Source organism: Apium graveolens, chromosome 5, assembly GCF_009905375.1.
Source record: "Apium graveolens cultivar Ventura chromosome 5, ASM990537v1, whole genome shotgun sequence".
NCBI classification, from domain to species: domain Eukaryota; kingdom Viridiplantae; phylum Streptophyta; class Magnoliopsida; order Apiales; family Apiaceae; genus Apium; species Apium graveolens.
In genome coordinates, this window is record NC_133651.1 from 204,874 (window position 1) to 230,331 (window position 25,458).

At 34.1% G+C, this 25,458-nt stretch overlaps 4 protein-coding genes across 6 annotated transcripts; 3 read left to right on the plus strand and 1 right to left on the minus strand.

The window, feature by feature from the left end:
* The first annotated feature begins 321 nt into the window (after positions 1-321).
* Positions 322-2,895, plus strand: LOC141723332 (protein COBRA-like). Of its 2 annotated transcripts, none has more exons than XM_074525127.1 (6): positions 322-555; positions 986-1,065; positions 1,185-1,641; positions 1,824-1,987; positions 2,041-2,101; positions 2,419-2,895. In XM_074525127.1, exons 1-6 carry the CDS (start codon positions 462-464, stop codon positions 2,790-2,792), a joined length of 1,230 nt encoding a protein of 409 aa, XP_074381228.1. In that variant the 5' UTR covers positions 322-461; the 3' UTR covers positions 2,793-2,895. The 2 variants fall into 2 exon arrangements, with proteins under 2 accessions (XP_074381228.1, XP_074381227.1); XM_074525126.1 differs by having other exon boundaries at positions 1,824-1,983; positions 2,076-2,308.
* Positions 2,896-9,309: 6,414 nt separating this feature from the next.
* On the plus strand, positions 9,310-13,268 carry LOC141661758 (protein COBRA-like). Of its 2 annotated transcripts, none has more exons than XM_074468750.1 (6): positions 9,310-9,561; positions 10,237-10,316; positions 10,849-11,305; positions 11,952-12,111; positions 12,218-12,495; positions 12,604-13,268. In XM_074468750.1, the coding sequence occupies exons 1-6, from the start codon at positions 9,489-9,491 to the stop codon at positions 12,894-12,896; spliced, it is 1,341 nt and encodes a 446-aa protein (XP_074324851.1). In that variant the 5' UTR covers positions 9,310-9,488; the 3' UTR covers positions 12,897-13,268. The 2 variants fall into 2 exon arrangements, with proteins under 2 accessions (XP_074324851.1, XP_074324852.1); XM_074468751.1 differs by lacking the exon at positions 9,310-9,561 and adding an exon at positions 9,712-9,790.
* Positions 13,269-13,386: 118 nt separating this feature from the next.
* On the minus strand, positions 13,387-15,486 carry LOC141661759 (COBRA-like protein 4). Its single transcript, XM_074468752.1, has 6 exons — positions 15,292-15,486; positions 15,116-15,195; positions 14,563-15,019; positions 14,281-14,434; positions 13,901-14,178; positions 13,387-13,816 (listed from the first exon to the last, which is right to left on the minus strand). Exons 1-6 carry the CDS (start codon positions 15,341-15,343, stop codon positions 13,533-13,535), a joined length of 1,305 nt encoding a protein of 434 aa, XP_074324853.1. The 5' UTR covers positions 15,344-15,486; the 3' UTR covers positions 13,387-13,532.
* Positions 15,487-18,051: 2,565 nt separating this feature from the next.
* Positions 18,052-21,178, plus strand: LOC141661760 (PI-PLC X domain-containing protein At5g67130-like). Its single transcript, XM_074468753.1, has 8 exons — positions 18,052-18,388; positions 18,493-18,615; positions 19,605-19,742; positions 19,825-19,923; positions 20,023-20,326; positions 20,411-20,634; positions 20,745-20,831; positions 20,934-21,178. The coding sequence occupies exons 1-8, from the start codon at positions 18,314-18,316 to the stop codon at positions 20,967-20,969; spliced, it is 1,086 nt and encodes a 361-aa protein (XP_074324854.1). The 5' UTR covers positions 18,052-18,313; the 3' UTR covers positions 20,970-21,178.
* Positions 21,179-25,458: the final 4,280 nt, after the last annotated feature.

Consider the following 25,458-nt stretch of genomic DNA (forward strand, 5'->3'; position numbering starts at 1 on the left):
ACTGATACAAGCAAGTAGCCTGTTATTCTTCATTTGTACATAAACTATGTATTTAAATGCACTCCTCCTGAAGGGGTGCATTCGGTTCGATTAACCGAAAACCGAACTGAATAACCGAAATAAATTCGGTTTCGGTTTAAAACCGAATACAATTCGGTTCGGTTTTCGTAGCGATTTTTCCTTAATTTCGGTTTCGGTTAACCGGAAAAAAATTCTGTTTCAGTTTTGGTTAACCGAATGCACACCACTGCTCTCCACATTTTCTATTCAAACCAGTATTTAAAAATTAAAAGTCCACTTAAAACTGAAACACCAGAGCTCTAGCCAGGCAAGCTTGCTCAAATTCCAGCCACCAGGCCTACCACTTGACACCACCATCAACCATAGTCTTCATAATCCATCTACATATTTTTACGCGTTTTGCTTTAGTTGATGATCATGAGCAAGAACTGATCAAGAAGATGATGGAACTTTGTCTGAGATCTCTTCCTCATTTTTCAGCTAATGTCATTCTACTTGTGTTTTTCCTCCCTACCCTCATTTTCACCTCGACAGGTTAGCACATTTCTAGATTTTTTTTACTTATAATTTTCTTGTTAAAATGTTGTTTTAAGTGATTTAGTATCATTCTTTCTTTGTCCATCCATCTGACATGGAAGGTCTGACACAAGTTTCAGTGAAAACAAAATGTGCGCGAGTACAGGGATTAGTACTCCATAGATGCAAAATAAATTGTTATGTACTGTATAGATGCAAAATGTGCGCGAGTACAGGGATTACTACATTGAATATGTCAATGTAGTAATTTTAGAAATTTATTATTTCAGTTATGATTGTTCTTTTTATTATAAGAGTTGCAATAACAAGAGATTCAGTAGAAGCTTTAACAGCTGCTTTCAAGATGCAATCCAGCAGCTGCTTGATTCTTCTACTTCTAGTTGCTGTTTATATTAACTTGCGAGAATACTTTTATCTTCTTCTGCAGAAGCATATGACCCGCTTGATCCAAACGGGAATATTACGATTAAATGGGATGTAATGACCTGGACACCTGATGGATATGTGGTATGAAACAGTCGACAATTTACAGTAAAGGCTTTATATAAGGGCATATTTTAAGAACCTTAATACCGCTTACTCTTGTACTATTTTAATCTAATCAGCTGCGTATGTGCATTGGCTAGGCTGTTGTTACAATGTTCAACTTCCAGAAATTTCGTCATATTCAAGAACCGGGATGGAAACTGGGATGGACGTGGGCGAAAAAAGAGGTAATATGGAGTATATTTGGTGCTCAAACATCAGAGCAAGGAAATTGCTCCAAGTATAAGGAGAATGGTCCACATAGTTGTCAGAAAAATCCGAGAGTTGTTGATTTACTACCAGGAACTCCGTACAACCAGCAGGTTGCAAATTGCTGCAAGGGAGGACTTCTTAGCTCATTGCTGCAAGACCCATCCAATTCTGCAAGCTCATTCCAGCTTAGTGTTGGTGAAGCTGGAAACGACGAAAGAACTGTTAAGGTGCCTAAAAACTTCACATTGGAGGCACCAGGGCCTGGCTATACGTGTGGACCTGTCAGAATCGTCAAGCCAACTATATTTATTACAGCAGATGGAAGGAGAATGACTCGAGCTATGAGTAAGTATTGGTAGACAACATTTTACTTCTTAGGCTATGTTCTATAAGATTAATAAACTACCCATGGACTATTTGTCATGTATGTTCTATTTATTACACCGCAAATTGAAGCCTATATGATATTTGGCTTAATATTGTTTTTCTTATCACTGGCTTAACATTTTATTTGAACATTATGGCAGTGACATGGAATGTTACCTGCACATATTCACAGTTCCTGGCTCAGAAAACTCCAGCTTGCTGTGTTTCTCTATCATCTTTCTACGATAAAACTATAGTCCCTTGCCCTTCATGTGCCTGTGGCTGCCAAAACAATAGTACCCTTTCTGGGAGTTGCGTAAAGTATGTTTTCACCTATTTCTTCATCATTTCTCCTATTAGATTCTGCACATCCAAAAGTCTCCTAGATTAGATTCTGTTTCATGTCCTACCAGGAACAACACTGCACCTCAGGTTCAATGCACAAGTCATATGTGTCCAGTCCAAGTCCACTGGCATTTAAAGCTCAATGACAGGGGCTACTGGAGGGTGAATGTTTCAGTTACGAACTTTAATTTCAGGATGAACTATACACAGTGGAACATGGTAGTCCAACATCCTAACTTTGACAACCGGACTCAGATATTCAGCTTCAATTACAAACTGTTAGAACCGCTTGCACACATTAGTAAGCATTCTGTTATCCACTCATTTGCACAATGCATCACAATTCATTTCACGGAGTTTTTGGAACTGCAATTAGATCTAAATGCTTTTTTCATTCATCTAATTAACCAGATGAGACAGCCATGTTATGGGGTGTCAAGGGCCTTAACGACAATCTCTTGCAAGCTGGCCGACTAGGGAATGTTCAGTCAGATATACTCTTCCAAAAGGATTCATTAACTTTCACTCTCGATAAGGGCTGGGCTTTCCCTCGAAGAATCTACTTCAATGGTGATAGTTGTGTCATGCCTCCTCCTGATGCTTATCCATATTTGCCACATACCAGTTTAGTAAATGCCAGTTCACCAAATATTTCACCAAGTACCAGTCCACGAAATACCATTTCTCCAACTACAAGTTCACCAAATACTAGTTCGGGACAACAAATCTTGGTACTCACTCTGATGATTACGCTAGTCTCATCACTGGCTTTCTGCTTTGCATAAGTTTGAGGATCTTTTAGTAGATTAATCACATTTGTCACTCTATAAACCGTTGTACAATTTTTTTTATCTTCTTGTGTTGTAGTGTTCAAAAGTATTGTCAGTAGTATGCCTCTGCTTTCTCTTCTGATGTTTTCTAAATAAAAACCTTGTCAAAGTGAACCTCCATATTGAGATTGTAGATTGTAGATTTGAATAATCAACACTATCCTCCATATCATTTCTATTTTCTAGTGTTCACTGTTTATCTACTTACACTTCCTCGGCTCCATTGGATTGTTAACATTGCTCAAATTCTTCCTCGTATAATTTGAATAATGTTAACAACATAAAGGGACGGAGGGAGTATCTACATATCCATCTATAAATATATACATGTTTCACTCTAGTTGAAGATCATTAGCAAGAACTGATCAAGAAGATAATGGGACTTTGTTTGAGATCTCCTCCCCAGGCTAATGTCATTTTACTTGTGTTTTACTCTAGTCAAATGTGTCCAATCCAAGTCCACTGGCATATAAAGCTCAATGATAAGGCCTACTGGAGGGTGAATATTTCAGTTACAAACTTTAATTACAGGATGAACTATACACAGTGGAACGTGGTTGTCCAAGACCCTAACTTTGTCAACCTGACTCGGATATTCAGCTTCAATTATAAATTTGTCAAGAAACCAGTTACTCTAAAAACTCAAGGTGTTACAGAATGGCCCTTTTCAGGATCTTATATTCTAACATTCCCCCTCACTCGAGAGCCCATTAATGGGTCGAAGAGTGGATTACAGACGCTCATCTTTGGAGCATTAATTTGTCATTCGTGCCACGATAAACGATAAATTGTGAGAATATTGGGGGTGACAGGGATCGAACCTGAGTTCTCTGTCAGCCTGAACTCTGATACCATGTCAAGTAACTAGCTCACATACCGATATCAGTCTACAACGACAAACTTTGGTGCCTTTCTGGTTTGCATGTGTCTGAGGATCTCATAGTAGATGTAGTCATTTTTGTCTACTGTGAAGTGTTTATTGCCTCAATTCAACCCAAGCAATTCTCATAAGCTTCTGCATAATTGTGTTACTTGGTAAAGGAGATCTAAAATTTGACTTGGATTCAGGTGCACACACTTAGTAAGAACATCTGCATCTGCATTCTATTTGTGTTTAATTAATCCTTATTTTGCTACTTTAAACTGTTAAACAACTTCTTTTTTCTATTATTTTAGTTTTAAAAAGTTTAGTTGGTAGGATATCATGTTTACAGTGTTAGTACTTAAGTTGTACTAACCATGATAACTACTACAAACCGATAAATAACCTTAAAATGGTTCACAGTTTTGTTCTTATTAATCTTTATCAGCTTGTCTACCTCAAATACCTAACTAATTTCTTCTAATTATTCTACAAAAACCTTGTCAAAGTGCAGTTAAGTTAAGATAAATGATCTTTTTAAGAAGAACATGGGACTGTACTGTGTACATGTCCAGAGGGTCATGTTTCCATTAGTAAATCATTGTAGAACTGGTGCTATGGAAAAATAACAGTGCCATGTCTGTATCTTTCTTATTTATTAGTACATTATTGCTTCTTCGCCTTCTCAACGTTTATAATCAGAGCTGAAAACTTCAGGTCCGTTGTTGACATATGGATGCTGAGCTACACATAATCCGAACAGGGCAGGAGGGCCGGAGCAAAAAATTTGGGAGTCCTGTGCGAAATCTGAAAATTAAACCCTTAATTTAATTTTTAATATAAATTTAAAAGAGTTATATTTCTACTAATATTAGGAAATATTAAAATAAATTGTAAACAAAAAATATATTTTGACCATTCATTTAAATGAGAAGTTCTTTTAGTATATTTTATAACAAAATATTCTAAAACTTTCAATGTTCACTTAATTCAAATCAAAAACACACATTCGATCAAGTCTACTTAGTTTTTATTGCGACATTGTTGTTTGTAAATATATATAAACATAAATATTTTCGGAGACCCTGTGCGATAGCTCATCCCGCGCTCCACCAGCGCCCCCTCTGAATCCGAACTATAGATGAACTTTGTTATAGCGGAATTGTTGAAAAATAGTGGGAATATATCATTGTATAAGTAGATTTTACACCCAAAAGGACCAAAACAAATGTTCTAATAGAAAGTTTTGTTCCTTGTTAGTATGTGTTTTTTTAATCATAGCAGGTCCTTAGGTGAAGCCGCTTAGGCAGCTTATGCTAATGAAGGGACTAACGAAAAATGATGCATGAAGGGCACAATTTTATATGTCATGTTTGCAAATTGCAATGCATGTTTAAATATGGAATACCATTAGAAGATGAATGAGAACTGTTTGGGAAGGCACTCTTCAAAAATGGAAAAAGTTGGTTTCAACTTACTTCAACTCCAGCTTAGTTTACACTTCAACTGGATTCTGTATATAGACCTTTTAAAAGGGTGGGTGTTGTATGATTGCAACCTTTAAGATGGTACTCCCTCAGTTACCTGTACTGTTTGACTTTTTGCGGTCAAATTAATCAATTTTTGACAAAAAATTTTATATAATATATAATTGAAAAAAATTATAAAAATTATATCATTACAAAGTACATGTAATATACTTTAATACGTATTATTCGGTTTTTCAAAATAATGAAAGATTAATATTTAATAAACGGTCAAAGTTGAGTAAATTTAACCACAAAAAGTCAAACATGACAAATAAATTGGGACGAAAGGAGTAATATTTTGGTTCTCTTTCAAAGTGGGCCTGAAATGTAATTTACCAACACAAGGATTTGGTCCTTTGGAGTTTGATTCGTTTTTTTAATTTAGTATAAGTCTAGATTGCACATAATTTTCAACTTAAAAGAATTTGAAGAATCGTATTTCGAAATAAAGAATATACTAAATAACAATGCTATTCATTTAATTTTGGTTATAAATTCAACTAAATAATATTAATTATCAAAATTATATAATAGTTCAGCACACCCAAATTCATTTATCCCTTTTTAATTTATGACTATATATATTTAGACGCGGTCTTAACCACCGATGAAAGAATCAAATATAGGGTCCGCAAGAATTGACTCAGTTGGTTAAAGAGTGGATAACTATTCTCTTGGTCACAAGTTCGAATCCCACGGGAGGAGAATTTATGATTATACCTCCTGAGTCAGAGTCTGTCGCTTAAATGCGGTTTACCTTGATTCACGTGTTTTGCAGGTAGCGGTTGCGGGTTAACTACGATAAAAAAATAAATATAGGTAATCAACGTTTTTTTCTCAAATAATAAATTAAAACGCACATACGATTTGATCAAATTTCCAAACCGCACCCGCACCGTATAATCTCAAAAATCGCATAAACTACACCATGAAAATACGGCGTGGTATGGTTTATTTATCCAAAAAAATTTATATTTATATATAAATATAATAAAAATTTAGCTAATAAGAAAGATAAAAATATTAAATTTTTGATTAAAAATAAAAACATGTCGGTAATTTGTAATATATAGACTAATATTTATAATACAAAATTATAGTAAACAGGAAATGAATTTATAATATATAAATATATCTATATATACATTATATATCTATATATATTATATACAAAATTAATTAATATATATATATATATAAAATTATAATGCGATGTGATTTGAATCACAATGTAAAAATGTCAAATCGTAAATTGTACCGTACCACGGTTTGTCAAAATTTCAAAATGCAACTATATTAAAAAAATTAAAAATCATATTTTATAGTGCAATGTGGGAGCAATTTCTGCGGGAAGAAACAAATGAACTGAGCAATCGAACAATAGCTGTCTTTATTGTTAAGAAGCCATGACTTTCCACAGTGCACCGACACAAACTAATTATACAAATTAAAAAAACACCTTTAAAAGAGAAAAAAATATATCATATGGGGCTAAGAATTGCCAACTGAAGCCTAGCTGGCAGCTGCTTTGCTTATTTGTCACCTGCTGTCGGCAACAATCGCAGAATATCGGTTCCATTTATACTAATTAAACCTGCTTCATAAATAAATAATACTCCCTCCGTCCTCTCAATTATTATCGTATTGTACGTATTTTAAGATGAATATAAAATATAGTTTTATAATTTATTTTTTATTTTTTTTCCTTTTTGTAAATAAAAGTTTGAACATTCTGCATTTATTCAGGAAAATAATTTTTTTTAAAAAAACTTATATTAAAATGCATGTCAAACGTCCTCTTAGAAACGATAAGAATTGGCCGGGATCGAGCGAGTATATAATTAACGATTTGATTGGATGTATTATTGTATTGTATTGGTGTGGTAACATATCTCAATCACAGGCACAAGACTTGACTGGGTACAATCCAAGGAGCGTAAACAAAACATTGTAATACTGATACATCATTTTGGTTAGTATTGCTGATTGTATTTTATTTTGGGATAAAATTAGAAATATTTTTGGTTCCAACCACCAACTCGAATATAACAAGTAATGTTAATTAATAAAATAAATAATTGATAAGATAGATGTCGTAGATTTTTAAGAGTTAAAACATCCCCGGTGCTAACAAACCTTTAACTAAAAATATAGGTAACATTTCATAAATATTAATTATAAAGATTTTGTATAAAAGTATGTACTTCAATGTTACATTATTGTTAGCTAACAATTAGGGATGGACATTTCCCCCGCCCGACCCGACCCGACCCCGATCCGATCCCCGCCCCGAACGGGTGGGGAATCGGGGATTTTTCGGGTACGAGATGGGGATCGGGGAGATATGTGTAAAAAATTCGGGGATCGGACCCCGACCCCGAATCGTATTTTAAATAAAAATAATATAATAAATATATAAATATCTCAAATAAATATTAAAAAATATATATAATATATTATTTTCAATTTCTCATCTCCTAAATGGTTTAAATTTACTCATCGTGATATTATTTCATTATAATAATATTGTTTTTGTTTAGTATTATACTAGAAATAAATATTAATTTAAATTAAGGTTAAACATTAATATTAAATTTTAACGAAAATCTATATATTATGATAAACTATGTGAATTTTTATTGGAAAATATTATTTTAAATTTATTTTTTATTAAACGAAAAAAATAAAGAAATTCCGCGAATTCCCGCGGGGATCTCCGTTCCCCGTTTGGGGCGGGGAACGGGGAGTAAAATAATCCCCGTTCGAGGAATGGGGCGGTTCGGGGATCGATTTTGGGTTCGGGGATCGGGGGCGGGGATAGCACTCCCCGACCCCGAAGTCACCCGATGGCCATCCCTACTAAAAATATAGTCAACCTCCTGACGTTGACCATATTTGTTGAACCTCTACATGTAACCGAATGACACATCATATGTTACCATGTCAAAATAAAATATTTTATTTATAACAACTTGAAATAATGATAATATACTATTTTCAAAATATAGTTATTCATTATAGCCAACTCCATTAAAGAGAAATTTATTACAGATTCAGTAAATTTTAGATAATCAGTATTTTAGACTATTTAGCCAATCATTTTAGCTAATAAACATTGGAGATTCTCTTACTGGTCATCGTAAATTCTGTGTTCGATTCTCTTTTATTCCGATATTTATTTTTTTTTTATTATTATTTTTTTTTGAAGAATTATTCCGATATTTATTAGAACTCGAAACTCCATAATCCTTAAAAATGAGATGAACGGTGTAAAAGCAGAAAAATGCTATAGATCCTAATTTTTTAATTCAAAATTTTTCCAAATCTTGTATGTCATTTGAATAGTTACACAACTTTCATAATAATAATATGAACCAACGTTTATTTATATTCACTCACAAATTAAAATCAGACATATGTCGGTCACGGTAAAAATTTTGGGAAAAATATTTGGACTATTTAGCACTACTCGTAAAAGCAAGTCTCATTTATACGTAAGCTATAATTTGTCATTTTAAATTCAGTATTCGATTCTCTTTTACTCTAATACTTATTAAACCACGAAATTCTGAAGCCTCAGAAATAAGATGAACGAAGTAAAATTAAGTTCAATTAATTGTGTTTAGCAAGTAATAGTCGGATACGTGAAATTTTATACCTATTTTGATATTTAATTGGAAAGTTCCACGATTTATGCTAAATAAATAAATTTGATCGAAAAACTTCAGCATACTTTCTATATTCAATCTATATATAATATCATACATGCAGCACAAAGTTAAAAACTATGTCATGTCCAAAAAAAGGGTAAAAGGCTTTCAAAAATGAATTATTTTTCCATCTTTAAATAATTAGACCCCAAGCATCAAACATGCAAAAAAACAAAAAACACTAAACTAGTTAAGAGTTTATGTTTTTATTCGATATCGCTCACCCCGAAAATTATGAGAATAAATACTCATTTACGAGTATTTGTAAAAAGAAAACAAATTATTGCTTTAATGGTGGCAGAAGAAGAGTAACATCTACAGACAGAATTTAACAGCTGTGATAGTGTTGAAAAATCTTTAAAAAAGATCCAGTTAAATAAGGAACACAAAGCTAGTCTTGCTCAAAAGCAAGCCACTACTCACCACTCTCCCACCGTCATCATCCTTTTACCACCATTTTCCATATATATACTTACACATATACACACACACATTTTTATCTCTCCAACACTTTATTTGCAGATCTTGAACCAATCAGATCAAGAACCTAATGGGGTTTTTCTTGAGATCTCATGCCATTTTGCTTGTTCTTTTTATCTCAGCTTTCACTTTTACTTCAACAGGTTTATATACTTATTTAGTTTTGTATGTTTTATTATGTTTTCTTGATGATGGGTGTGTAAAGATTGGATCTTTATGGGTTAATTGGTTGATTAGTTTGTGCATTTGATAGATTTTGAATCTTTTTTAAGTGGGTTGTTGAGTAAATTTGAAATTTTGATGTTGTGATGAAATTTTTTGATGTTATTCTGCTTGTGCTTTTTCTCTGTGTGTTCACTTTTACTTCAACAGGTTCATACATTTCTTTAGTTTTTTTTTATGTTTTTCTTGATGATGGGTCTGTAAAGATTGGATCTTTATGGTTAATTGATTGATTAGTGTGTGCATTTGATAAATTTTGGATCTTTTTTAAGTGGGTTGTTGAGAAAATTGAAATTTCGATGTAGTGATTAAAAAGTTTGTTGCTTTTTGATGATTTGTAGATTGTAGTATTGTTTTGAGTTTGATGATTGATTGGTGTGTTTAATTTGAGGTTGTTGTTATTGTTTGGTGGCGAATTGTGAAGATAAAGATCTCTTAAGTGGACAAGTTATGTTTATGATTTGTCAGAATATGTGTTCTTGATTGCTAATGAATTGGATCTGTTTATGGGATTTTAGTTTTAGCTGATCTTTGTGAATTGGTGAACTTGTTAAATTTTGGAAAACATGTTGATTTTATTGTACTTCTTCTTGCAGAAGCGTATGATCCGCTTGATCCAAATGGGAATCTTACGATCAAGTGGGATGTAATAAGCTGGACCCCTGATGGATATGTGGTAAGTATTACAATTGAGTAATGATGATTGGCAAAAGTGTTTTTCTGTACTCCTTACAACCCCTGAGATGTCACGATCTTCAAGGCTCGTGCTTTGTAGTTCATTAAGCTCAACCAGATCTTTCAATTTATATTAGAGCAACTGCGGATTGCATTCTCTGTTGAATTTTGTTTTGTATCTTGGAAAGGGCTGGTAATCAACATGATCACACCTTGTAATGTAGGAGATGAACTTTTAGGGACACTATGTGAAGAGTACCTTGGTTTTACGACTTGAAATACACAGTGCATACTTTGGAATATGTAAATTCATTTGAATTATAAGCTAATGGAAATAGAGAACTTTATGGTTTCTTAAATTTTTGTATGACTGTGTCTTAAAATGTATTAATTATAGGACATTATATGTTTTTGATTTAAGTAGGCTAACACACTCCAGTAACAACTTATCTAAGGCAGCAAGTTAAGAAATCCTGATACCACATATCCTCTTACTTTTGTAACTAATTTTTAAGCTTATGTGCATTGGTTAGGCTGTTGTTACAATGTTCAACTTCCAGCAATACCGTCATATACAAGCACCGGGATGGACTTTGGGATGGACATGGGCGAAAAAGGAGGTAATATGGAGCATGGTGGGTGCTCAAACAACAGAACAGGGAGATTGCTCTAAATATAAAGGGAATGTTCCACATTGTTGTAAGAAGGATCCAACGGTTGTCGATTTGCTTCCTGGAACTCCTTACAACCAGCAGATTGCAAATTGCTGCAAGGGTGGAGTACTTAACTCATGGGTGCAAGACCCAACCAATGCTGCGAGCTCATTCCAGGTTAGTGTTGGTGGAGCTGGAACAACCAACAAAACAGTTAGGGTGCCTAAGAACTTCACATTGAAAGCACCAGGCCCTGGCTATACATGTGGACCAGCCAAGATTGTCAAGCCAACTAAATATGTTACAGCAGATGGAAGGAGAGTGACTCAAGTTATGAGTAAGTATTGCTCTGCATTGTTATAGTTCTCAGGCTATGACCGTTGTATATAATTAATAATCCTCAGATTGTTGACCCATTTGTTCTAATCTCATCTAATTTTTAGCCCTTTTGATATCCCACAAAGTAAATTATAATCATTCTTGAGATTATTTTTATAGGATAAATAACAACTAGGACAGGAAGAGAGTGAGATTAATACCCCACCACAAGTAAATTAGAAAGTGATGAGCCTATTTGTGCAGAAGAACTTCCAAGTGCAGAAGAACTTGTCAAATAAAATCATAAGCTTAAACAAGTATGACAAAATGACCAATTTAAATCCATCAATCATAATTCTTTCAAACAAACACAGCCTTACACTTATCTGTGGGTCATATCTAAACCTATGAAGACTAATATAGTACTACGAGCATGCTAATAAGTAATAACAGCACAAAATTAATGGTTTGGGCCTTGAAACTGTGGTGTGCTTAACTGATTTAGTAACGAGACATAATTCCTTAATGTATTGTGAGGCTTCGTGTTTTCTTATAGTTAACCGTCACCAATAAAAACCATGTTGTTGAAATTGGCATTTGCAATAATATATCTAGTTTGGAGGATATTTGGGTTAACATAGTATTTGTATGCTTAAACTACGCAGTGACATGGAATGTTACATGCACATACTCACAGTTCCTGGCTCAGAAAACTCCCACTTGCTGTGTTTCTCTGTCATCTTTCTACAATGAGACCATTGTCCCTTGCCCTACATGTACCTGTGGCTGCCAAAACAACATTACTCATCCAGGGAGCTGTGTAGAGTATGTCTTTGCTTTCTTCTTCATCATTTTCCTGTTAGTTCTTCTGTAATTACTAATTAGAACAGTTGTAGTACTAAAACTTGTAAAATCTGTGAATGTTATACAGCAAAAAGTCTCCGTATCTGGCCTCTGTTGTTTCAAGCCCTAGCAAGAACAACTATGCACCTCTAGTTCAATGCACCAGTCATATGTGTCCAATCAGAGTCCATTGGCATGTAAAACTCAACTACAAGGACTACTGGAGGGTGAAGGTTACAGTGACAAACTTTAATTACAGGATGAACTATACACAGTGGAACATGGTAGTTCAACATCCTAACTTCGACAACCTTACTCAGATATTCAGCTTCAATTACAAACCGCTAACACCTTATGCAGCTATAAGTAAGCAATCTGTTATCCACTCGTTTGAAATGTATCATGTTCATATTCCTAAGTTTCCACAACTACTATTTGATCTAAAAGTTCTTATTCATCTATTTACTTGAGCAGATGATACAGCTATGTTATGGGGTGTTAAGTTCTATAACGACTTTCTCTCGCAAGCTGGCCCGCTAGGGAACGTTCAGTCAGAACTACTCTTCAGGAAAGAGTCAGCAACTTTCACTTTCGAAAAGGGCTGGGCTTTTCCTCGAAGAATCTACTTTAATGGTGACAATTGTGTCATGCCACCACCTGATTCTTATCCATATTTGCCAAATACCAGTTCAAGACAACAGATCTCGTTACTCACTCTGATGATTACACTATTTTCATCACTGGCTTTCTACTTCGCATATGTTTGAGAATCTGAGATGTAATCTAAATTTGGATTGTTTATTGCATCAATTAAGCTCATAAAATTCCAGAGACCTATCAACTATGCTGCATGATTTGTGTTACTTGGTGATGGAGGTCTAGAATTTGACTTGGATTCAGGTGCGCACCCTTGGAACGAACATCTGCATCTGTTTTCTTTTGTGGGTGCATGATTCCTTGTTTTGTTACTTGTAACTGTTGTATCATGTCTTTATTATAGTGTTAAATTAGTATCTTTGGTAGGATTTCATGTTTATATTGTTACAAAAGTTGTAATAAGCTAAAAAAACCTCTCAAGATGGACAAATTTAGTGCTGATTTACAGTTTTGTTATATTTAAGTATTTATAATTTTCTATAGTAGTATGCTTCAATAGCACCACCGTAAATTCTTCTACTGTATATTATTCAATCTTTATAAAAGAGCATTTCCAAGAACTAGATACTAGATAGGTTCAAGTATATTTATGAAGATAAATATATGTTGACAAAAAGAACACAATCTAGCTTGCTATACCTCCAAAATGTTATGTGTTTTTATACTGGTATTGTTTTATACATGATTATCTAGTTCCCCCACACCCTCAGCTTCAAAACTTTCAGTATATTAAACACAAGTAAAGGTCAATGCATAAGAAGCACTAAGAGAACTGCAGAAACGATATGTGTTGAGTAACGAATTAGATTTCCATTTGCAGAATTTGGTAAGAATGGGTACGTATCTGGCGGTGGCAGCATGCATTCTTCACCGTTGAAATAGACTTTCCTTGGGAACGCCCATCCCTGTTTAAAGGTGAACGTGTTCTGGTCTTTTTGAAGTAGAACCTCCGACTGTACGTTTCCAAAGGGTCCTGCTTCCATTAGTAGATCATTGTAGAACTTCGTCCCGTAGAACATACCTGTGTCATCTGTGCATCACGTAAACACTCATACTTATTAGTGTATTTTTACTTCTAGGATACGTTAACTATTCTCAGAGTTTTAGTACTTACTGACAGACTCGTAGGGCACTATAGGTTTATAATCAAAGCTGAAGACTTGAGTTACGTTGTTGAGATTGGGATGTTGAACAACGAGAGTCCACAATGTGTAGTTCATCCGATAATTGAAGTTTGTTAACGCGAGCTTTACCCGCCAATAGTCCTTGTAGTTGGCCTTGACATGCCAGTGTACACGGACCGGGCACATGTGATGCGTACACTGTAGTAGTGGAGAGTTGTCTTTTCTTGGAGTGTTTACCCCAACCACACTTAGTAATTTGGAATCACTCCTGCAACATATTGCATCATCAGATAGATTTATAAGGTTCATTTGTATGTTTATATAACTTTGAAATGTTGGTTTAAAAACTGGAAAGCCAGTGCAAACCTACTTGACACATTTGTTTCTATTTTTGTTTTCACAACCACACGCACACGTAGGGCAAGGAGTTATCGTCTCATTGTAGAAAGATGAGAAGGAAACACAGCAGGCCGGGTGTTTTCTCGCTAGGAATTGTGAATATGTGCATGTCACGTTCCAAGTCACTGCATATAATTTATCAGAGGTTAGTGAACTGTTCAAATTTAGCAACCAATAAACCGCACATTAGGTAGAATATATGTAAAGAGTTTACATGCTAAGCTGATACATATCAAACTGGAAATAAACTTACTGAGCGCCTGAGTTTTCCTACGTCGATCAGAAGTGAGAAAAGCGGTGGGAGGGACAATCTTAGCAGGGCCACAAGTGTAACCTGGTCCTGGACCGAGTAATGTGAAATTCTTAGGTAGTTTTACCGTCTTGTTTGAAGTACCCCCCTGACCAACACTCACCTGGAAGGCTGAGACAGCAGATGCTGGATCTTGACCCCATGCGGCCAAGACCCCGCCTTTGCAGCAGTTATTGATCTGTTGGTTGTAAGGGACACCAGGTAGCAGGTCTACAACAGTGGGTGTTTTCTTGCAGCAATGTGGAATGTTTCCTTTAAACTTAGAACAGTCTCCTTGTTCTGTAGTCTGAGACCCTACCATTGACCATATTACTTCCTTCTTGGCCCATGTCCACCCTAGGGTCCAACCCGGGCTCATAATGTGCCTGTACATCTGGAAGTTGTTCATAGACACCATTGCCTGAGAGTTATTCCATCACACGCTTTCTTGTCAGCTGCCAGTCATACTAATACATATGCAGCTGGATGTTATGAACAAAAAACAAATGTTACTTACAACATAGCCATCTGGAGTCCAAGACATTACATCCCATTTGATTGTTATGTTACCAGTTGGGTCCAGGGGATCATAGGCAGCTGCATATATGAAAAAATCGTTATAAATGTGTATAGAGTTCTTCACATTCTTTTGCATCGAATCTAGTCAGATATGTAAAATAGATAGTCTTTTACCTGCACAGGCAAAGAGAACGACAAGGGAGAGAGTCGAGAAGATGGTTGTCATCGTTCTTTTACTAGTAGCTTCACGCGATAGTGGAACTGCAAATATTGGTTGGCGATTTTGTATTTATCTCAAGTTCATCGATCTGCAACCTTCACAATGTCTGTAATGACAAGAGATGTGTGTATATAAGATAGAAAGAAATCAACTGAGGAAGTTGCTGGAACATCTAGATGGCTTACCTACTAGTAGTTAGACACATATATAAAACCACATTGTATTCATTTCTTGTTCCTGTATCTTGAAGCAAAGTATTGGTTAGAAGAGAATTGGTTAAGCAGGATTACTTAGATAGTGATCATAACATCACAGCTGTTATTAGAAATCTCTGTCCTGCTAGATTACGACACTTATTTGTTCCTCCAGATTACGAAAACCAAATCAAACTACATATATCCGGTATGTGTCACTCACAAGGAAGATCTTGTGTTTGCAGACAGACTTCGATATCACTCATGGAAGTAGAGAGACTGGTCCTGGGGACCTTCGAGTATCTGAAACAAGTGGCGATTGATTGGAAGTAGAGTTCTATGAAAGTAAACAACATGTGAACAGACTGTATTCTGCTATAAGATTTAGGGCTTTCTGCTTTACTTCTAGTTCTTCAACTTACATAAAACCAGCTTTCTTCATCCCATGATTACTGAAATTAAGTATGACTAGATGTATATGGAAGACTTAGAAATGAAACACAGAAACACCCCACATCTAATTCAGTTTGAGTCATAATCTTGAAATACGTCGGTCGGTATGTATTTGTCTTTTTAGTACATCAACACAAAAGTACACGAATCCTAAATATGCCGGTTTCGTGTTTCGCATTCATACGAAACACGAACGTACACGACACAAATGAATTGACAGGTCTAGTTTAGTGATTACTATTTTCATAAATTATACCCCAGATCAACTAATCTTTTACAATGTAACATGCTTTAATCTTTTTATTTTTGCCTCAGAAATCACCTAAAAGTTACTTGTATATAATATAATTAGAAAAGTTTAAAGTCTTGAATAATTTAAACATAGAGAATAACTCAGCCAGTCTGAGATTATGATTAAAGCATGTTTATCACCAATACAATCAAGACCATGTCAAATTAGCATTTGTGATCTCAAACACCCTGGATATTTAAGTCAAATGCATCCACTCAAAATGTACTAGTCTCTTCTCCATACTTGTGAATGTTGTGAATATAAGATTTCACATTGTGATTGCCTCTATGAGCTCTTTCCTAATCAACGTTGGATGAGATAAGCTGCCTTAATAATTATCTTAATGAGAGCTCTTCCCCAGTCAATGGGATACAACTGATATAATGTTTCAAATGTGCTGGAGTTACAAAAAAAATACTAAAAAAATTGTCCAAAATGACTTGACATGACTGATATGATAATATTCAATAATATATTGACGTTGTTGACGTGAATGAGAAGGGGTTTATTTTTATTTAACAAATAAAAAACTGACACGTAACATTTTTTAATTATAACGGAAACTAATTTTGTACTTTTAATATTTTTTAATTTAATTTTCCTAAAGATTATTAGTATCATCAGATTCAAAGTAGTAGTGTTAAACACATGTATCCAAATCCAATAGATGGGCGTATTAATTAAAATTAAAATAATATTCCGCCCACACATTTGAAATTTTCAGGCTCATACGCACTATGTCTTGTGTTTTGTTGTATAATGCTCAATAAATTTTCATTTTCTGGGTAAACATGCAACTAAAATTATTGAGCGCGATGAGATAGTTGAAGTGATTAAGGGTTTATCTCTTGTTGTTCCAGGTTCTCGGTTTGATTCTCGCTCACCCTCAAGATTTGTCGTCTATAAGCCAAATTAGTCAAAAAGAAAAAATACTAAAATTATTCAATTGTAAGGCATATAATCATCAATAGATTTCATCAATGGACTTCAATTACTATTCAGACCAAAATAACCAATTTTTGATTTATTTTAAGATTTTGTCCATTTTTTTCCTTCCATTCTCTCTTCTGAAAATCTTTTTTAGGTAAATTTAATCTTTACTCATGAATTGATCGAGAGTTGTATGCCTGCATAAAAGATGATTTATTATAAACCGTAATTGACTGTATTAATTTAATTAATGAATTGATGAATTAAACGAATAGTTCTTTAAGAAAGGTGAAAGTTGAGACTAGTTCCAAGACATAGGTCACAACACGGACTTTACTACATGTATATATTTAATATTGACCCCTACTTTTGAATATATCTGCCTGTATTTTTTTATATAAAAATCTTAAGTAAATATAATTTGTGTTATTTTTCAAATAATAATATGTGGTTTCAGGATTTTTATTCAGACTTTAAAATATTAGTATGGAGTATATCTTAGTACTGGTATGTACGCCCTGAAAAAAAGCTTTCTATTAAAATATTACTCCCTCCGTCCCCCTCAATTCTTTATATTGGGGAACGGGGGCTCGACACACACTTTAATACTGTTCTTATTAAATGTAGTTGTATAATTTTTTTTGAAAAAAATTGTAAAAAAATGAGGGAACGGAGTTAGGAGTTAGTATTATGGAGTATATCTTAGTAAAGTATGTACGCCCTGAAAAAAAATTTCTATAATTTATTAGCTTATGTGAACATAAGTGTTAGATGTGAAAAGCTATTATAATATGATGCACAACAGAGAAAAAGAAAAAGAGACATTGTCTACGTTGGATAACCAACTCCATACGTACAATTTTGTAGGTTTACAAGTCACAACATTTATACAGCCGTGTTATGTTTTTCTTTAAATAACTACTACTCCTAAAACACTTGTACATGGCTGTAATTCGAGCCGAGTTCGAGTTTTTTGCAGTCGAGTTCGAGCTTTTTTTTATCGAATCGAGTCGAGCCTGAAAATAATCAAGTCTGAATTGTGTATTCGAGCACGGCTCGGGTAATACAAGTTGTACTCATTCTTGAGCTTGAGATTCTTCTTCTCCTATGGGTTTTGTGAAAGCTCTATGTTTGGTTGTACTTTCACTTTCCTTGTCATTAAACATTGCCACATGCAGCAAGGTCTCTTTTCTCAACTTTTCTACTCTATTAACTTCATATCTACCTCTCTTTATGAGTCTGTGTTTTGTGACTAACTAAACATCTTGATTCATTGTTAACACTAGCTGCTTGAGAACTGCTCAGAAGATAGTGATTGTGATGCTGGACTGTATTGTTTCTCTTGCCCTCAAGGTTACATTGGCAAGAAATGTGTCAGATCATCTCCTACTAACCCCTTCAAACTCCTGGTACACTTTCGAGTTTGTTATATAAGTCTCTCTTCTATCGTACTATCGTAACTGAGAACAAGTTTCATTATAATAATAGTTTTTTTTTTACTGTTTATACTTATCAGGTTAAGATAATAAATTTGGTTGTTTTAGCTCATTTAAATGAGTAGTTAGCTAATTTGTTATGTCTACTGTTTTTTTGCAACTTTACTAAAAAAATTGCTGTTGCATACAAATTGGATAGAACTATGTATGGCTGAGCTAGTTTGAGGCAATCTCCAGTTTGTTGCATTTTCTCTTTTGTATCTTTTTCTTTTGGGTCATGTTCCCCGACAATCATGTCTGGAAACTTTTATCCAACACATCACTTCCTGGCCGTTTGATCCGGGATTTTAAAAGAAAAATAACCGTTCCGCGCATAATATCCGCGGAAAGGAGAGGTTCCGCGCGCGGAACAACAAACATTTTATCAAGTGATGTGTTGGATAAAAGTTTCCTGACACAGGATTGTTAGGGAAAAAGACCTTTTTCTTTTCTACAAGTTAATGGGAAGTACAATTGTTTGTTTCTAAGCTCACTTTTGGTGAACTCTTTGCCACTGTAAGACCTCAGAAGTCAAAGTTCATCAAGCCTGTGCTTGTGTGAACTGTTAGCTAACACAAAGGGAAAACACAACACAGAAATTTGAATAACAAAATGTGAACTGGAATCTAAAGATTGACTTGTGAAAGCCCATAATGTCATTTTCTAGAAGACAAAGCAGATTAAGAGTCTCATTTTAGCTGTTTTATTTAATTACCATTCTCTGCTGCAAGACGCGACATTGAGTCGCTGAACTCTGAACCAACCTACAAAAGCTAAGCCAGCCAATCTTCACACTATTATGGTTTTCAATCATACTAGTCTGTCTAAGTGTTTTTACAACTTATGCTACTTAATTGGGTAAAATTTTGATGTGTCTTAATGTATGTCAAATACTAAGTTAGCGCTCTGCATTGTGTCTGCAGAACAATTCTCTGCCTTTCAACAAATACGCGTTTTTGACTAGTCATAATGCCTTTGCTATTGATAATGAGCCATCTCATACTGGAGTTCCGAGAATTACTACAACAAATCAAGAGGATACTATTACTCAGCAGCTTAAGGTATATATGTAGTTGAATTTCTACAAAAAAGGCTTTATGTTTCCCTACTTGATGTGAACTAGTGTTTCTTGCTAATCTGCAGAATGGTGTTCGAGCATTAATGCTAGACACATACGATTTTGAAGGAGCTGTGTGGCTTTGCCATTCGTTTGGAGGGAAATGTCGCGATTTCACTGCATTTGTATGTTCTTCCCATACTCATTCTGTGCAGTTGTAACTTGAAAAAGATATTTATCATGCAACGTCTTCTACTAATAGAACACGTTATTCAATTTATTAGGAACCGGCCATAGACACTTTAAAGGAAATTGAAGCTTTTTTAACTTCAAATCCATCAGAAATTGTCACACTGATTCTAGAAGACTATGTCACCACCCCAAAAGGATTGACAAAGGTGTTCACAGACGCGGGGTTGATGAAGTACTGGTTTCCCGTGGCAAAGATGCCACAAAATGGTCAAGACTGGCCTCTAGTCAGTGACATAGTTGCTCAAAACCATAGGCTAATAGTGTTTACTTCAATCAAATCGAAGCAACAAAGTGAAGGGATTGCTTATCATTGGAACTTCATGGTTGAAAATAAATGTAATAGGAAGTGAACTCCAGCTTGAAAACTACTGAAATTGTAAATTAATTTTCTTTATTAATATCTTCTGTAATAATTTTCAGATGGAGATGATGGAATGAAAAAAGGAAGCTGCTCAAATCGAGGGGAGTCCTCGCCACTTAATGACAAAAGCAAGTCACTGGTTTTGGTTAATTACTTTAGGACTGTATCAGTCAAACTATTAGCATGTGGACAGAACTCGCAAAACTTGATTGACATGCTTCAAACCTGTTATGGTGCTGCTGGAAATCGATGGGCTAACTTTGTTACAGTTGATTATTACAAGGTACCAGTTCAGACATTCTCTTAATTCTACGCTTGAAGCCAAGATAGTTGAACACACACACACACACACCACATGTAGATGAATTTACTGAAGGAAATGCATGTATACAGAGAAGTGAAGGAGGAGGAGCATTTCAAGCTGTAGACAGACTGAATGGAGAGCTATTGTGTAGCTGCAATGATGTACAGGCTTGTAAGGCAAGTCAAACAATTACGGACTTAATCATAATCACTACATTTGAGTACATATGTGCATGTGTAAATATTACAAAGAGCTGAACTTGAATGATTAATTTGCAGCATGGATCAAGTACATGTACCCGCAGAGGAAGGTGATGAACACAACAGTTTTGAAGAAAGCAAAAGGTATAACCTGGATCATCCGATCTTCAAAGTATTACTCCTGCAGAGAGTTTAATGGCACTCTTTTTGTCTATTTTCTTGAATTTAAGGAACGGCATTATTATAATTAACCGACCTATCACATCTGGGATCATTTGTATCAGATTAAAATAACAAAAAGAAAAATGTCTTACTTAGAAATATATTTATACTGAAACACTTGTAAAAATGGTAGATCATCCATGAAAATGAGGGAGCATGCAAATTTAAATGATGAAAGAAACGATAACAAATTGTTGCTTCAGCCAAATTGTTTACACAACTAAGAGCAGAGTCTGTTGCCAAGACTAGATGTGCAACAGCAAAACCAACATGAAAAGGGTTCAGAAATCAACCTTAATTCAAAAACCAAATGTCATGGACTTTTTTAGTTCAAGACAGAACATAACTTAGAATAAAACTCATGCAACAATGTCTGTAAAACAGCAAGATGAGTTTAATAGATTTGGGATCCTCAAATGTCTACTCCTGTCGCTCCCAAAATAGTTTCACCAGCTCCTTAGTGGTGTACAATTTGCCAGTTCTGTTAGGAACTAAGCCTGTCTTCCACTTGCATCTACGACCTTCTTGAATCCTCCGTATCCCTATCGATTCTGGATAATCTATGCCTTCACTCATCATAAAGAAACAAGACTTAAGCTGCAGTCTTCGAAGTTTTTTGCATCTTGACAGAAATATTTGCAGCCCGTATTTTGAAATATCGACATTAATCAGGCATAATAGCCGTAAAGACTGGACATTCCGCACAAAACAACTCAGATAGAGAAACTTAAGATTCTTACAGTTTATTCCAAATTCTTCAATAATCCGGGGAAGATGTCGATCAGAAAAACCTGGTATGTTGGCTGTTGGTCCAAAATATATTGTTTCCAAGTCCCTCCAGAACCACAATGTCCTCGACATCCCTTTACCTGTAATGTTTTCCCCGCAGGGGAGGCAAAGCCATTTGAGCTGGGGACACCTGCAAATATATTTAGGTGACCATTACAAACTTCACTTTCTACAAATCAAGAGGCAATTTTTCTTATAATACTTGAAGTAGCAACATATAAGTAGTTCCAGAAAATAACATGAAGGTATGTACATATGTTTATATTCTTCAAACCCAGGCAAGAGTTGCAAAGTACACTACAAACATTTGAGTTCTACTACTAAAACAATAAGAGCAAGGTTGTTGTTCAATGTGCAGTATAAGATCCTCCTGTTGGGCATGCATCTACCACCTTGGTTTTGGATGTGCCAGTTACTTAACGTGATATCAAAACTCGATGGATGGACTCAGTTTCAAATACTTCCACCCCCTTTTATTTTTTTGAAAACTCTCATGCAACCTCCAAATTCAACATTAAGACCATATGTTTTATCTTGTTTTTCTACTGTGAAATTCAAACCTGTGATCAAGATGATAATTATCCTCTTTTTAACCAACCGAACCAAACCTTGCTGGCACATATCCATTAACTTCTACTCTACTAAATTCTATTCCTTATCTTTGTAAATCTTCTTGTATAAAATACTTGTATCAACACAATGAATAAATCAAGTTACATATAATTATACTCTCTAGTTTTACAAACACCTCTGGTATATGATTTTGCTTATTCAGTTGTTCAATCACTTCATTTCTTCATCTAATCAGAACTTTTATGTTAAAGAGTCAATCGAAGAAAAAGAGATGCAACATTGATTATATAAGATAGATTTGAAACCATAATTTTGTGTTTGTTCAATTATCTGGATACCAATATAAATACTTGCTGTTTATATGAATACAAGCATATCTTAAAATATATGTATGATGAAATATATATATACAAAGAATTGGCCTAAAAAAAATCTATTCTCCCATTTTATAAAACTAATATATGCGGAAGTATGGTAATAATTTTTGGTACAAGATAACAACAATATGCGGATATACTAAAGTTTTTAACCCTACCCGACCCGATATATTTACAAGTGTTTTTCGATAATTTGTATTTTTCATATATGTTATATATATTTTTTCGAATATAATATAATAAATTTTAGCTTGTAGATCTATGATTACATTTCGTGAGTGTGCATATAATTTACAATAAATATGCATTACTAAAATTATAATGTTATTCAAATTTGAATATTAGTACTATGTTTATAAGTTACATATGTCTATCTATACTATCTATATAATTATAAGAATTTTATTTTTGACAAATATGAATTATAATCTTACAAATGAGTATATATTCTAGAAAATTCTAGGGATGAGCGAGGATCTTGAGTTATCCAACCTTGCTAAAAAATTGTCTATAAATAGTTGGTATTTGTACAATCTATACTATACTATAATAATCGGAATGAGGTATAATTTGTTTCAACGGTTATCCCTGATTTTGGTTATTATAAAAATAAATAAATAGTGTTATATATCCGTTAAACTACTAAATTGTTAAACTACTAGATATAGTCTACTTATCCTACTAAACTACAACTATAACGTATCCTATTATTAAAAATTGAATAAATAGTGTTATATATCCGCTAAACTACTAAATTGTTAAACCACTAGACAAAGTCGACTTATTCTACCAACTTTATTCCATTATTTTTATTATAAATTTATAATTATTATATATTTACAAAATTATTTTAAAATTTAGAATATGACGGGATAAATAAAAATTTAAAATATTAACGGAAACTCGTGCATCGCACGAGATTTAAGCTAGTTACATTAAAGACAAAATAGCAGAGGTTTTGTCTGTCGGTTTGTATGGCTGCCGGTTTGTATGATTTATCGATTGGATACCCGAGAAACATAACATTTCCTAGAAACAGCTTCTAGGATGCTCCATCTCATACTCTAGCATTCACTCAATAACTTAACTCGAGCTACCATTCTTCTAGTGTGCTCTTCTCTCCTCGTGATCGAATCTGACCCCAGAAGTGGGGTATTCCTTCATAAGATGGCACTAAACCTTCAGATCTTACTAGCCATCGTGATTCTCCTTCCTCTACGGATACCTGGACTTGATCATAATCACTATATTTTGAATATTATGTGTGTGTGTGTGTGAATATTACAATGAGCTGAACTTGAATGATAAATTTGCAGCATGGATCAAGTACATGTATCTGTAGAGGAAGGTGAAGAATACAACAGTCTTTTGTTATAAAGACTCGAAGAAAGCAAAAGGTTTAACAAATTATCATAAGGCAAGTAAAAATATTTAGTATTACTCCTACAGAGAGTTTAGTGGCACTATTTTTGTCTATTTTCTTGAATTTCAGGAACGGAACTATTATTAACCAAACATCACATCTGGGGATTATTCGTATCAAGTTTAAAAAATGGGAAATTAAATTATAGGTCCTGAATTATTGAAGTTTTATTTTCTAGATCCATAAACTAAAGATTTCGTATTGCGGGTCAATTAACTTTTGAAATTTCTGATATAAGTCTTTCCGTTAAAAAGATTGTAACGGCGTTAGAATCAGAAAACTAGGGTTCTTGATGTTCATATGGATCAAAACAATTTTGAAGGTGTTAGTGATATTAAAATTTAAATTTCAAGTAGTCAAATTGAAGCTTAAATTACCGAAAACATGCATATGATACCAATTTTCATAAATTAGGTATGATTCAAAATCTCATAAATTTAGGATTTTTTAAATTAGATCTAGTTTGGGAAAATTAGTGTCATATAAGTGTTGATGGTGATTCAAACTTCGTTTTGATTACTTGAACTTTAAATTTGGATATCACAAACACTTTCAAAATTACTTTGATCTGTATGGAATCAAGAACCTTGATTTTCTGATTCTAATATCGTTAGATTCTTTTAAACGGAAGGACTTATACCAGAAATTTCAAAAGTTAGGTGACCTTAAATGCGGAATCTTTAGTTCAGGGACCTAGAAAATAAAACGATAATAGTTCAGGGACCTATAATTTAATTTTTCCTTTAAAAAACAAAAAAGAAGGATGCCCCAGTAATTATTGTACGTAAAGTTAGATCAATAATAATAGAGAAAATTAAATTATAGGTCCATGAACTATTGACGTTTTATTGTCTGGGTCCCTAAACTAAAGATTTTGTATTGAAGGTCACTTAACTTTTGAAATTTATGATATAAGTCCTTCCGTTAAAAAGATCTAACGACGTTACAGAAAACTATGGTTCTTGATGTTTATATGGATCAAAATAATTTTGAAGTTGTTAGTGATAATCAAATTTAAAGCTCAAGTAGTCAAATTGGAGCTTAAATCACCAGCAACACGCATATGACACCAGTTTTCACAAACTATATCTGATTTAAAATTTCATAAATTTAGGTCCCTAAATTTGATGAAGAACAAAAAATTTAGGGTCCAGTTTAAGATTTTTATTTTAATTTAACCTAGTTTGGAAAAAAATGGTGTCATATAAGTGTTGATGGC

Bases quoted from the DNA above. Each gene is read 5' to 3' on its own strand.
- LOC141661759 (XM_074468752.1), bottom strand. From the start codon at position 15,343: ATGACAACCATCTTCTCGACTCTCTCCCTTGTCGTTCTCTTTGCCTGT. The intron at 15,020-15,115 runs GTAAGTAACATT...AATAACTCTCAG, and splicing joins GGACTCCAGATGGCTATGTT to GCAATGGTGTCTATGAACAA. The intron at 14,179-14,280 runs GTAGGTTTGCAC...AATATGTTGCAG, and splicing joins AATAGAAACAAATGTGTCAA to GAGTGATTCCAAATTACTAA.
- LOC141723332 (XM_074525126.1), top strand. From the start codon at position 462: ATGATGGAACTTTGTCTGAGATCTCTTCCTCATTTTTCAGCTAATGTC. The intron at 1,984-2,075 runs GTATGTTTTCAC...ATGTCCTACCAG, and splicing joins CTTTCTGGGAGTTGCGTAAA to GAACAACACTGCACCTCAGG. The intron at 2,309-2,418 runs GTAAGCATTCTG...CTAATTAACCAG, and splicing joins AGAACCGCTTGCACACATTA to ATGAGACAGCCATGTTATGG.
- LOC141661760 (XM_074468753.1), top strand. From the start codon at position 18,314: ATGGGTTTTGTGAAAGCTCTATGTTTGGTTGTACTTTCACTTTCCTTG. The intron at 18,389-18,492 runs GTCTCTTTTCTC...TGTTAACACTAG, and splicing joins ACATTGCCACATGCAGCAAG to CTGCTTGAGAACTGCTCAGA. The intron at 19,743-19,824 runs GTATATATGTAG...GCTAATCTGCAG, and splicing joins CTATTACTCAGCAGCTTAAG to AATGGTGTTCGAGCATTAAT.
- LOC141661758 (XM_074468750.1), top strand. From the start codon at position 9,489: ATGGGGTTTTTCTTGAGATCTCATGCCATTTTGCTTGTTCTTTTTATC. The intron at 10,317-10,848 runs GTAAGTATTACA...TGCATTGGTTAG, and splicing joins GGACCCCTGATGGATATGTG to GCTGTTGTTACAATGTTCAA. The intron at 11,306-11,951 runs GTAAGTATTGCT...TAAACTACGCAG, and splicing joins GAGAGTGACTCAAGTTATGA to TGACATGGAATGTTACATGC.